Source organism: Culex pipiens, chromosome 3 (assembly GCF_016801865.2).
Source record: "Culex pipiens pallens isolate TS chromosome 3, TS_CPP_V2, whole genome shotgun sequence".
NCBI lineage: Eukaryota > Metazoa > Arthropoda > Insecta > Diptera > Culicidae > Culex > Culex pipiens.
The window spans coordinates 185,884,770-185,899,299 of NC_068939.1; the positions used below are offsets into that span (position 1 = coordinate 185,884,770).

At 40.0% G+C, this 14,530-nt stretch overlaps 1 protein-coding gene across 1 annotated transcript; it reads left to right on the forward strand.

Annotated features, from left to right (window-relative positions):
* Nucleotides 1-5,025: 5,025 nt before the first annotated feature.
* Nucleotides 5,026-14,215, forward strand: LOC120423206 (tyrosine-protein phosphatase 69D). The gene is made up of 12 exons (XM_039586911.2): nt 5,026-5,488; nt 5,979-6,087; nt 6,157-8,030; nt 9,829-10,068; nt 10,131-10,389; nt 10,450-11,035; nt 11,095-11,415; nt 11,581-11,733; nt 11,797-12,087; nt 12,162-12,460; nt 12,822-12,957; nt 13,020-14,215. Exons 1-12 carry the CDS (start codon nt 5,395-5,397, stop codon nt 13,101-13,103), a joined length of 4,446 nt encoding a protein of 1,481 aa, XP_039442845.1. The 5' UTR covers nt 5,026-5,394; the 3' UTR covers nt 13,104-14,215.
* Nucleotides 14,216-14,530: the final 315 nt, after the last annotated feature.

Here is a 14,530-nt window from a genome sequence, read left to right on the forward strand (position 1 = left end):
CTGCACGGACTACTAGACCCATCCGAAATCATTTTATCGTTTAAAAATCACTGTCGAAATTGATGAAAAAGCTATTTTTGATTTTCTTGCTTGTTATCTGTTTTCTTTTTTAATTCCAAATCGATTTAAAATTGCTTTTTAACGATTTTCGAGAAAAAAAAATCGGCATAATCTCGTTCAGACTAATTTAAAGCTAAGGCTTGACAAAAAATCTTAAGATGGTATTCCACTACGAAAACATTGTTTGCAAACTAAATAAGACTTCTGGACTATTTTTGTTAAGATTCAATAAGCAATTGTAAACATTGAGAGTATCGCCTCAAACCTCATGTCAACGCCCATCGAAGTAAGCGGGATACCCTCAATGTTTACATTTGCTTATTGGTCCTTAAACCTTCGACATTTATGACAGTTTCCGAGATTCATGACAAACTTTTCAAAAAACTGTCAGAGTGTGAAAAGAGTAAATTTCTGGAGTTTTTTTTTTGAAAAGGTCCTATAAACCAAATTTTCAATTTTTGCTTTTTTGGTGTTTTTAGAACCGCCTTGAGTCAGGTCTATTCAAAAACACCCAAAAAGCAAAAAATAAAAATTTGGTTTATAGGACCTTTTAAAAAAAAACTCCAAATTTTGATCTAAGTTATCTGTAATAAACAATTTTTCAATACACTCAAACCCCGATGGTTTGACACCAACTGTTGTAAAACGAACGGAGTCACGTTTTAGTTTGACACCCCTTTTACACGGAGTTCACACACACTACTAAACGTGTGTTTTGATAGTGTGCGTGAGCGCCGTGTTTTTTTAGTTTGACTTTGACCAACCAACGGGGTACAAACTAAAAAAGTGTCAAACGAAAAAGTGACCAACCACCGGGGGTTGAGTGTAATAAGTATTGGGGCCATCCATGAACTACGTGAGATCAATTTTTAATCTTAAATCGAATTGGCTATCGTAAAGTACTTTTTTATAGAATGCATCATTTACAAGTTATAGCCTTTTACCCTAGTTTATGGTAAAAATAGGAACATTTTTGATTTTGGTGTATTTTTTAAATTTCAAAATCTAGTGTGGTCCTTAAAAAGGATCAAAATTTGGAGAAAGAGCAAAAGATTTAAATTTGGCTGGAAATGCAAAAATAGGCGTTTTTTAAATGTTTTTAGAAAAAAATATCAATAGGTGAATTTTGAATATCTTGTGTTATTGCACAAACAATAGAATTATCCGTCATTTGAAAATATCTAAGAAAATATTTAAAAAATGAAAGCATTACTCACAAAGTTGACAGCATTTTATTACCAAACAGCAAAAAAAATCGATTTCTCTAAGATATGTTAAATTTTATCGGTCGATTAAAAAAAACATTTATGTTCTTAAACCTGGATAAAGCTGTTAATAATCAAGTTGTCATTTGAAATATAAACAACGAAACATCAATTGCAAAAAAATCCATCTAAGAGTGTATTAATGTTCCAAGAAATCAATGTTTATATGAAGCTTAACATGAATCATTGGACGGTTTTAACAAAACCACCCACCAACTCAATAGAGTCAAAAATTTTAGGTTTGCAGTGAAATTAGTGGACATCATTACCATCCTAAAACACAATGGTCGGTACAAAATCCATTCAACCTACAAAAGAAATCGAGTTACAACATCAGGTAGGGTCTCTTTTTTGGCAAACCCAAAATTGATTATTCGCACCGATGATGATGATGGCCAGTTAACGATTCCGGACACGTCGTCGCGTGTGCCACCAGCCGTCAGTGGGGACATATTAGCACTCCCTCGAGGAACAATAAACGGTTTTAAAAAACAATTACACCCGAACGCGTCGAGCGTCACTTTTCAACCGGTCAGGTACGATCGGTAAAGGTTACAGCGCGATTCGCACATGTCTGTAGTAAATCACATCAGCGACAGAGTCGATCGAATCAAGGATTTTTGCATGCTCCCTCACGAAATAGAAGAAGCTTTCCATCTAAATCCCCACGTTTTTTTTTTCGGGGACAAGATTCGTTCCAGGCATGCACGAGTGCAGCACCGTCGTCGTCGTCGAACAGACAGGCTTAGTTGGATTATCTATTTTTTAATTTTTGTGGTATTATCAATCGCAAAGTCTGCTAAACTAATAATAACACAAACCCGGCTGGACGACGACAGGCACAGAATGCAAGGAACGCCGGTCGTTTCGAGATTCCCTTTGGCGGTTCCATTAGATAACTTTAGGCTAATACCCATTGACGTCGGTCCAACGGCGACTATCTTATTTCGGAACACTAGCAGCTAATCTATAGACGACAGAGACCACGGTTATCGGCGCAGGTTGTTTAATCGTGAGATTATTGAAACGCGTGCGATTTTTTGGGTCGAGGCTTCTTCGGACGTTAAACCGGAGGAAATACAAGAATCAAAATAAATACCTAAAGACAGTCCAAAGCCTTCGAATAAACATGGAATATTCCATAACAAATTTCTACCGTATCAACCGAGGGATTACTGTGCCAGTAAATATAAAATATACTGGTCAATTCAACGTGCACGAGGATCAATAGATTGGCTAATTATGATTGGCTGATATGGTCCACGGTTTTCGAACACCGCTGCTTCAATAATCGGTTATAAATTTTGACAAACCGATTCTCGAGGTACTGATTGTCGTTGGCTATCGAAGAAATGGTGGAGAATTGTTGCTGTTATTGTTGATGATGATAAATGCACGTTGCGTCGTATTACCAGATCATAAATTCATTATCACCATCAGGCAGGGGCCGTACTTGAAAAATGCTCGTGACTTGGAAGTACTGATAACCGGCGTTGACGAAAGTAGCAACCGAGAGAAACAATCCATTCAATGGGTTCGTGTTCGAGAATAACTTCGATAAGCCATTGGTACTCTTTTCCATCGGCAAGGTAAGTCACTTATCGAAGCTTTAAATATGTCAAATTCCAAAAATATACACTTTTGCATCTTAACAGCTGGTAAAGTGCAATGCACGCGCCAAGATGCATGAGATTCATCAGTGATTATCTTGGTACCAAACGTATGTTATTGCATTATAACCCGTCCATCATTTCTGAAGTGTTTTCAACAAATTTGTAGCATATTCAACTCACCCCGTTAAAAGGTTTCAAAATCTGACACCCTCAACTTCAAGTAGTCCATCAACATTTCATGTTTGAGCCCCAATAAAGCACTCGTTCCAGCAGTGAATGATAACGCGAGACTTAAACGAACAATGTAGGTATAAGTGCCTATAGTGGGTAAATGATGAATTGGGTAAGCCCGAAGGCAATCAGGGAAGAAAATATAGATAAAACACAATTTACCAAGCATTTCGACTTGTAGGCAAAAATGATTCTACTTCAGGCGTTGTACAACGGTAAACATGAATCTCAAGAAATTTCTCAGAAAACTATTCTAAAAATTCTCACCTATACGAACTGTTTCTTTAAATGCAACATCCAATATCCATGCAAAAAATCGTTGGTTTTCGGGATGTTTAAAACAATAATTTTGACACCTTCAACAAATTGAAACAATGCCCAATATGTTTTCTCTTGCTCAAAAGTTGTGTCAACATATCAAAAATAATTCTACCTAAACTGGCAGGCTAGGCAAATCTCAAAAGTTTAGTTTTGCCTTCCTCACGTTACTGAGGAAAGGCTATAAAATCACTCGGAAACTGAACTTCTCAATTAGACCTCCTAGACCCACCTTCATGTATACCTATCGATTCTGAGCAAATGTCTGTGTGTATGGTGGGATGTTGATCAAAAAATTGTCACTCGATTATCTCGACATTGGCTGAACCGATTTTGTCCGTTTAGGCGTCATTCGATCCGTCTTGGGGTCCCATAAGTCGCTATTAAAAATTATGCAGTTTAGTTAAGTACTTCCAAAGTTATGCTAAAAAAGCGATTTTAACAAAAGTCCGGAAGATTGTAAAAAGGGTGGTTTTTGTAAGAAAACCCGTTATGCTATACATTTTCAAAAAACAGATTCCCAAAAAAAGTGTCCTCGTGGTTTATGGATGGTCCCTTATCTTTGCTTTCCTTTAAATTCCATACAATGTGAAATTATTAAACACTTTACTTATTTTTTTATATATAATTGGAATTGACACCTTTCCTTCAAACTCAAGCAATTTTTTTATCGATTTTTGATCTACACAAAGTCTATCCGTGTATGATGATTTAATTTTACTGTGTACAATTTGTTTTATTTTGCCTAAATTATTTCGGTGAGGATAATTTTGTTGTTTTTGACATGGTTTAATTTAGTAAAATAAATTTGGCTTTGCATTTCAGTTTCGGCAAGAATGTATGAAAAAGGTGACGCAACGTGTTGCTGTGACTATAAATCATAATGTGAAATCGAAAATAATTTTAAATAGTACGTTGTAGTTTACCAGCTTCAATAGTAAACAAAGTACTCTTAACATACATACTATTTAATATAATATGATTAAAAAAAAGGGTTTCCAGAAAAATATGTTTATTATTCACAAAAGAAAACACGCTGAAAATCCTGAAAAACTGGTTAAAAAAGGTCCAAACGAATCCAAATAAAACGTTTATGTCAGAAAAAATGTGTAATTTTTGAAGTGTCACTTTTTCAGTCTAAATTGAGGTAAGAGGTCATATTCAACCTGCCAAAATTTCACCTTCCTAATTTACAAATTATTTTACTGTGTAGTTGTGAAAATTGTGTTTTCACAACAGGGTAGGTAAATTTTCACAAAAGCAGTGACTCATTTTCATAATTAAAATGGGTTTTATTCATCAAGCATGATTCATAGATTTTAACGGTCAAATTGAAAAAAAAAATAATCATAGAAATACAACATCGACCCATTCATGAGGCCTTTTCTCACCGATGCGAGCTCGTACATGACTTTGTTACTCTGCCCATGCCGGTGTCCACTAACACAGACGTAAGTTCTGGGTGTACCGTATACGTAAATGTACCGCAAATGATGTCTCGCAGATGTCAGACGTAAAGGCCCTTTTCCCTGGTCCACACTATCCGGCAGGGACCCAGCTAGAAGTTCGGCCTGCCAGTGGCACAAGAAAGAAGGAGGAAAAAAAGGAGTGTAGAAGTAGAAGTGCGAGAGTGTCCATTATTCTTTTCAATAAACCTCCTTCGTTTTTGTTTTCCATTATTTTGTCGCGGAATTAAACCGATCCGAATCGGCCCAGCATGAGTCAAACCGTGTAGATTGGATGCGTCATAAGTGCGAGAATGGTGTAAAGTAGTGGTGCCGGTGTTTCATCTGTCCTCTATCGGAGCAAAACGCAATCAAAAATCGGCGAGAGCGGGGCCCTCTGCAAAAAATAAGACGGACGGACGGACGACAGGATCTACACACTTGCGACAAGGAGGGAGAGCAATGTGGAAGAACCAAGCCCACTTGTGCTTTCTAGTTGTTTGTATATACAGTTTGAGCCATCAGATCGTCGAAGTCCGTGCGACCGGTAGTACAGGTGAGCGCAAGATATCTAACGGAGTACGGGCAGTTCCGGGGGGTTCCTCAGGTTCATAGCGAAATTAGGGTTGCGGCCCGCTATCGGAATCCCATTTTTCATCCATTCTGTACTCTACTCACTACACTCCCCATACTCCCGCAACATCAACACAGATTCTCTCTTTCTAACCATCCACACACACTCTCAGCTCAGTGTGCAGCAGCAGTGGTTTGTGGTTGTATGTAGCATCTCCTCTATATGTAGAGAAGGTGCCTAGCATTATGCTCTTAATGTTGTGTGTTGTATATGCAACTGAGCCGACGTCGAGACTCCAGACGTCCGTCTATGTGTGAGCGACGTTTGACCATGTTTCGCCACTTGGATGGCCACTTGGGTTCAATTGAACGACACTTCATTGTTGGTCACAGCGACTCCTCATGAATAAGCGACTCCTTTTTTTCACTTTCATGTCCACACACATGCTGACGATGATCCTTTAATATTTCAGTTGAACCGCGTTACTTCTTGGCTGGTAGAAATGGAACACTGTCGTGCAAGTACACCGGTGCGGAGATTCCCACATGGCACAAGGACGGGAAAAATCTTACCGATGGCAGGTGAGTCACACGCCCCCACCTCCAAGCTGCTGCTGCTTTTAGAAACTAATCAATATTTCGTCTTTTTAGCGGAAAGTTTTCATTTATGATCGTTGACTCTGAAAGAGACGTGGAGAAGTTGTCCGATGGGGACGAAGGAAAGCCCGCGGAAGAGCAGCAGTCGGATACGACGGATGCAAGCGTACTACCGGCCAATACAGCGATTTCAACCTTAACGATACACAATTTTACAAAGGCGGACACCGGAAAGTACGTCTGCCATGGAGAGGGCAAAAGTATCCTCGCGAATTACACAGTTCATGAGGTCATTCTACCAAAGATTACTGCATCGAGCCCGGAGCGCACGCGGACCAAGCTCGAGAAGAAGGTCGAGCTGTACTGCGTGATACAAATGTACCCACTGGAATACTTTAACAATTCAATACAATGGTTCAAGGAAGACGATACCACCGAGAACAACTTTTTCAAAAACACTTCCGTGCGCATTTTGAATGGAACTCATGTGAACGTCACGCTGACGATTGCCGGAGTAAGCAAAACTCACAATGGAACCTATTCCTGCAATGTTGGCCCGTCGGCGATGTTGGACGAAAGTTCGGCTGTCGATAAAAAGTCGATGGCTTTGCTTGTGCTGGACAAACCCCAGGTTGCGATTGAGTACATGAAAGCGGTGGGCGCGAACAAGATCTATCTTAACTGGACCATCAACGATGGAAACGATCCGGTGAAACATTACATGGCCCAGTTCATGAAAAAGGGCGACTCCACCTTTACGTATTACGCCACTCGTATTGATGGCCAAAACACATCATTCGTGCTCGAAAATTTTGAACCTGCCACCGATTATGAAATTAAACTAACAGCTCAAAACAGTCAGGGAAGCGGCCCAGCTTCACCACCACAAAAGGTTCGCACGTTAGAAACCGATCCCAGCTTCACCCCAGTCGTCGAAGTCAAAGGCAACACCCACTCAACGATCACGATCGGATGGGCACCACCACCAACCGACCTGCTAGAGTACATTCAGTACTACGATCTTACGGTGTCCGTTGCCGGCGAAAACTCTTCCAAGTGGGAAACATACTACCCACAAAACAGTCGAAATCTGCCCTACATGTTCGACAACCTGGAAACCGCCACAGAGTACAGCTTCCGAGTGCGAGCCTGCAGCGAACTCGCAAAAGTGTGCGGAAACTGGTCAGAGGAGGTAAATGGAACCACCAGCGATGGAACATCCTCCGAACCTCTCGATCTCAACATCACTTGCTCTCACTTCAACATCTCCCGCCGTAACAGCGTACGAATCCACTGGAACCCACCGAGCAAACCCAACGGAAAGGTCGTTTCCTACCAAGTTATTCTGGACGGCCTCTCTCAGTACCGTAGCGAGCACGGAACGCTCAAAAACGAAACCTGGGGACCCAAAATCAAAAACGTACAAGCCCAGTTCACCAAAACCGAGTACGACGGAATTCCACCCAACACCAACTACACCGTACGAGTCGCAGCGGTCACGCGTACCAAACGCCCGGGAAAGATGGCAAGTGCCACGTGCACAATGCCATCGACAACCCCCGACAACATCGGCCGCCTAATGTGGGGCAAGCTGCGCACCGAAGATAACCAGTGGATCTTCAAACTCTTCCTACCGCGCGTTTCCGAACGCAACGGTCCGATCTGCTGCTACAAAATCTATCTCACCCGGCTGGTGCACAAAAATGGCTCCCTTCCGGAGCCGGAGAATCTTGCCGTCACGAGCTACGCCGACGTTCATTCGCTAAACAACACCCACGGGGGGACGTACCTTGCCGAGATATTCTCCAGCGTAAATTACAGCTCGGAGGTATTCCTGGGCGATGGAAAGAACAATGAAGTTCAGGATCTGACCTTCTGCCCGCAATGTCTGCACAAGACCAGATTTCACCAGATTGACAAAACCAGTGGTAAGTAGTGGATTCTAATACGCTAGAGTGGTGAAACTGGCTCAAATCTTGGTGATCAACATCCCAAAAATTAATACCGATTGAAAAATAAAAAAAAAATAAACATTGGCCCTTGAAATCCACCAATTTGACACACTTTTCCCTATCAGATGTAAACAAAATTGCTCAAAATCGACGATTTCACTGCCGAGCACAAATCGGACACGATGCAAAACTGCTCTGATGAATTCCTACCGTTTGTTTGAAAACTCTCTCTTCTGCTCTATCTCTCTCTCTCTCGCTTTAATCGGTTAGTACAGCGAATGATTGACGTCGCTTTTTGCTCATTCGTAATAGTTTGTGATCGACTTTGTTTTAATTTTTGAATAAATCACTTGTAACCAATATTTGGTGCTAGTGCGGTCCAAATGAACGCCTCTCAGAGCATATTATTTTGTCACTGTCGTCGACGGGCGGAGTAGGCCAAACATTTCACGAATAATCACATTTTTTACAGCTTGCAAATCGTGGTAGCTCACGAATGGTTTCGCGCTTCAATCGATAATGATTTCATTCTCAATGAGTGAAAGATTTCTGATCATTGAACCGAAAATCGGAATTTTTGCAGTAACTAGTGAAACTAAAGATTAATTAAAGTTTAAGGGACCATCCACAAACCACGTGGACACTTTTTTGGAAACCCCGTCCCGTGGACAATTGTCCACACAAAAAAAACTTTTTTGTATGGAGCGGGGACAATCGCCATACACCCCCCTCCCTCTCAAATGTCCACGTGATTTATGGACGGTCCCTTAATAATTGTACTTTTTTTGTGGAAATGCCATTTAGCATGATTGGCCCTCAATCACTTTGATCGGCCTAACATCCCAAAATAGCAACGATAAAAATATCGACTTTTGATACCAATATTGCGAATGATGAAAACTTTAAAACTTCGATTTTCGAAAAATTACGGTATGTTATCAAAAATGTTAATATTTTACAAAACAAATCTGTAAAGAGGTGAAAAAGCATTCAATTTTGTTTCGTTTGATACCCATATTGCGAATTATTAAAATTGAGGTGTTTTCTAAAAAATACGGTAACATTCCAGAATCGAATATCCTAAGGCCTCGGAAAAAATTTACTTCATATAATAGAATCTTCGGATAATCAAATCACGAAAATTTTTTTTAAAGTGATTAAAAAATTTAAAATCCAAGATGTCGGCCAAAATGGCAGTGATGGAATATTGAAAAAAATGCATTTTGAAAAGGTAATCAGCTATTCAAATTTGACTAAAATGGGATGGCGAAACTCGAATTTGATGTAGGTATAAGCAAGAAAATTTAAAAAAATCAAAAAAATTGTTCGCTTGTGATTCGATAAACCAATGTCCCATACAAACCTTCGGATAATCGAAACTCCGGATTATCGAGTCTCAACTGTCATCAGGAGGCAAATTTAGGCTGATTTTAGAGTGACAAATTTTATGGATAAAGCCTAAGGTCATCAAAAATTGTTAAAATACGCTAATAAGGGTGAAAACGTACACATAAAAAAATATTTCCGAATGTTACATCATTTATGATGTAACACTTTTGCACGTCATTAAACCTTTAAATTTACATGCAATTTGTAGAAAATTTGCAACAAGTTATACTTAAAAAAATAATTTTACGTGTGATTATACCGTTTACATCGAATTTCAAGTTTAAATCAACCGAGTTTACATGTGATTAATTTTTCTGTGTACCAGTTTGAACTTCTATTCTAAGCGCTCTAGTTTGTTACTGATTCCCGATTCTCCATTTTGCAGCCATTAACAAGGATGAGGAAGAAGTCGGCCAGAACGCCACTGCCACCACAACGACGGCGAATCCCATTCGCACCGGGAACGAAGCCGTCTCGGTTCAGGACGAGCTGAAAGTATCTAGTCACGAGAAGCGCGAGATAACCAGCTACAACAGCTACGACGGCGGCACCTACCAGCTGGAAACGGTGTACGACGGTGTGCTGGATGCCACCAGCAACTACACCGGATTCGTGGAAGTAGTTGGTAAGAATGCTTTTGATTGTTTTTACAGGAGGACATAACTGATCATACGAATTCCATTTCAGTGAAAACCGAAGGCGACAGCGGTCCTCAGTACATTTCAAGCTTCAGCGAGTACTTCCAGGAAATGAATGCTGGAGCCCCGTCGCCCAGCGAACTAAACGGAAAAGATCTATCTTTTATACTGAACATCGTTATTCAAATCCTGTGCGGTCTCATCCTGATTGTTTTGCTGGTCTTGCTTACGCTCTGTCTGCTGCACAAACACTTTAGCAAGAATATCGCCCAAGAAGGGGAAGCAATCAGCTTGGGAGACTCACTGAGGTACGTAGAACGACCTTTTAGGGGGGAAAGACGAAACGAAAATAACATTATTTCTTGCAGAAGAGCTCTCTGCCACGGACGCAATGCGAACATGCACCACCGGCATCTGCTCGGATCGAACAGCGTCAAACCACCGACGATTCCACCGATATCGAAGGACGATCTTCCAAAAGCATACTACGAGAAACATAAGGACTCTGACTATGGCTTCCAGCACGAGTTTGAGCTGCTTCCGGACAAGTTTGTCGATCGGACGACAAAAAATTCCGATCTTAAGGAGAACATCCACAAGAATCGTTATCCGGATATCAAGTCCTATGATCAGACTCGGGTCAAGCTGTCAACGATGAATGGTCTGTGCGGATCGGACTATATTAACGCGAATTTTGTGATCGGCTACAAGGAACGTAAAAAGTTCATCTGCGCTCAAGGTCCGATGGACAGCACGATCAACGATTTCTGGCGAATGATTTGGGAGCAGCATCTGGAGATTATCGTTATGCTGACCAATTTGGAGGAGTATAACAAGACCAAGTGCGCCAAGTATTGGCCGGAAAATATAAACGATTCAACCCAGTACGGAGATTTACTGATTACGTTCACTTCAGATAGCTTCTATGCGGACTACATCGTGAGAAACTTGAAGGTAGGCAATTCTGTCATTATTGATTTTCAGTGGAGGTCCAAAACAACTTTTTTTTACAGGTCACCAAACGCTCGGTCAACTCTGCCGGTGACGAAGTCGAAGATACGCGCTATATTTCCCAGTTCCACTACCTAACCTGGAAGGACTTTATGGCCCCGGAACACCCGCAAGGAATCACCAAATTCATCAAACGCATCAACTCGGAATACTCATTGCAACGCGGTCCCATCCTGGTTCATTGTAGTGCCGGCGTTGGCAGAACCGGAACATTCGTAGCCCTGGACACACTCACGCAGCAGCTGAACGAGGAAGGCCAAGTGTCGATCTTCAACACAATATGTGATATGAGATATCAAAGAAATTTCCTTGTGCAGTCCTTGGTAGGTGGAAATAACATCGCGATTATTTATGAAATATTTCATCAATCAACATTGACAGATGTCAAAACGATATGAACTGTCGAAATTAACGGATGAAATTTTTCATGAATAATCCATCAAATGTTGCAGACTAGAATCCATAATTCACGTGATTCTTTCTTCTAGAAACAATACATTTTCCTGTACCGTGCCCTCACCGAGCTGGCGTACTTTGGCGACACAGAAATTGATCAAAAGTCACTCGCAACCACCGTTGAAAATCTCAAGCAGCCATCAACCGAGAACGCCGATATTTGCAAGCTAGAAGCGCAATATCAAGTAAGGCTGAAATGTTTCACTCGACCCACCTTGAAATATTTCATCAACCCTGTTTTTTTTCAGCGAATAAAATCGTTCCAAGACGACACCCGCCGGACGGTGGCCATAGGCAGTAGCGAGGAGAACAAAGCCAAGAATCGCTCCGACAGCTGTGTTCCATACGACAAGAATCGTGTGATTCTGGCGCCGATTCCGGGCCATGACAACTGCACCTACATCAACGCGTCCTTCATCGATGGGTACGACGACGAGAACAACTTTGTCATCACGCAGGATCCGCTGGAGAACACCATTTTCGACTTTTGGCGAATGATCTTCGAGCAGCGGATAAAGACGATCGTCATGTTCTCGGAGGTAGTTTGAAGAATTTGCTTTTTCATTTACTTTCTCAGAATTGAGCTGTGAATGAACCCAATCAAACCTTACAGATTGGCGACGGTCCCAACAAGTGTCCCCGGTACTGGGCCGACGAGGAGATGCAGTACGAGAATCTGCTCGTAACGTACATCCAAAGTGAGAGCGGTCCCTACTACACCAAGCGCGAGTTTACGGTCATGAACTGTAAAACGAAGGACACCATCCAGGTAACGCAGTTCCAGTACAACGGTTGGCCCACCGTCGAGGGCGAGGTTCCCGAGGTCACGCGGGGCATGATCGAAATAGTCAACCAAGCACAAAAGCACAGCACCCAGCAGGAGGACATGTTCACCATTGCCGTTCATTGCAGGTAAATTTATTATTCATGATTTCGTGAACCAAATTCATGAACTTCATTCGTAAGTCAAGAAAAACATTAATGATTTTATCAATAAAATTCACGAACCCAAATAAAAAGACTTCATGACATCGATCTCGGATTTCATGAATGGAATTCATGATTTCATGAATAAAAATCATGATTTCTTGAATAAAATTCAAGAAAAGATTCTTAATTTCAGCTATAACATTCATGAAATTTGAAATTCTTGAAAACCCCTTTCGAATTAAAGATTTCTTTTGATGTAAATTTATGAATTTATTTATTCTAAAAATTGTTCACCCGTGATCATGAAATTTTCAATTCAACAATCTTATTTCTCAATTCACAGCTTGGGAACGGACAAAAGCTCCTTATTCGTTGCCATGTGCATACTAGTTATGCAGCTTAAAACCGAAAAACGAATTGACATTTGCTCTATAGTCAGAAAGCTTCGAGCACAACGTAGTCTAATGATAGAAACATATGTAAGTATTTGTTGCGAATACAGCAAATGGATCCTTTTCTTACCATCTCTAAATTGTTTCAGGCACAATACGAATTTCTGCATAGAGCTATTGTAAATTTCGCTGACTTATACAAAATCTCGCTAGGCATAGCTTCCGACTGTTGATAAGCTGATGTAGTGATAATGTAATAAGGTAAACATAACATAATGTCGTGAAACATAATACGTATAGATCGCGCAACCCCATTACACAAACACACACACACATGCCACACGCCGCCAATACACACTGAAGAATCCACTTCTACACACAGATAAGTTTGCAAGTAAATCCCAGAAGAAACAAAACAGAAATACATGTGACAATTTCATGCAGAAGCTTCAAGTACGCAATATATGTAATGTATGTAATTTTTAGCTTTTTAAAACCAGTAAACCTGCATGAGTTAAACTTATCGAACAATCTATTGCATGCGACGTCAAACGAAACAAAAAAAAACTGAGATTAGTATGATGGCAGCCAGGGTTTCTTTGTTCTTGGTCATACTATTTTAAATGAAAAAAACAAAATAGCTCCCTCCCTTTTTAAGTGAAATGTGAGTTAAAAAAATCTTCCCTAATTACGTTCTTCTATAAGCCATACTCTGTTTAATTCACCGCAACTCTCCGTTTACGGAAAAAGAAAACACTACATTTATAAATAGTCATTGAAGTAACTAATAAAAACCATGATACAACTAGGACAAGAAAACAAGCAGGTAACTTTTATACTATTCCAGACAAGAACAACCCAATACAATAGATTGGCGACAGCAGCAGCAGAGAGATAGGTAGGAGCAGATTGCAAACAACAAAAAAAGCAAATTGTAGAAAAATGGTTGAAGAATCGAGAGTGTGTGATCAAAATGTAGAGGAATAACAGCGTGCGATGCAAAAGAAAACGTTAGGAGCTAAAGCTAGATATTTTTCACGTTGAAAACCGATGGAAAATACAATCATAACAAGTAAAACAATGACACTAAATAAGACAGAAGATGCAAAATATACCTCTATCTGTGTGTAAAAGTCAATAACTATTAAGGTATCTGTACCAGTATGATATTTCTATGAGTAATGAATAATGGAAAACACAAAATGATGATACACAGAAAGAAAAAACACGAAACAAGAAACCAGAAATGTCTTGTGTGCTGAACAACCTACAATTTACTACATTATAATGTTTGTATTTATCAAAAATTATCAACAATGAGCAGTAAAGATAAACTTGTGTACAATTGTTGTTGTTTTACTTTTTTGATATCCGAAATAATTCCTTTAAATGAAATTAGATTGAAAAAAAAACATTTAAAAATTTTCACAAAAAAGGTCAAACAGTATGTTTTTTAAGTTAAAAAATGCCTACAAAAAACGACTTTAAAAAACAACTTCCAATAAGTATTGTCTTCATCGGCTTGTGACTCTAAACAGAATCAAATAAGAGTCAACGTTCTTTAAGTACACAGAAAAAAAATCATGGTAATATTACATCTGGGAAGGGGTACATCTTTTATGTCAGAAAAAGGTGTAATTTTACCTCTGGAAATGTCTAT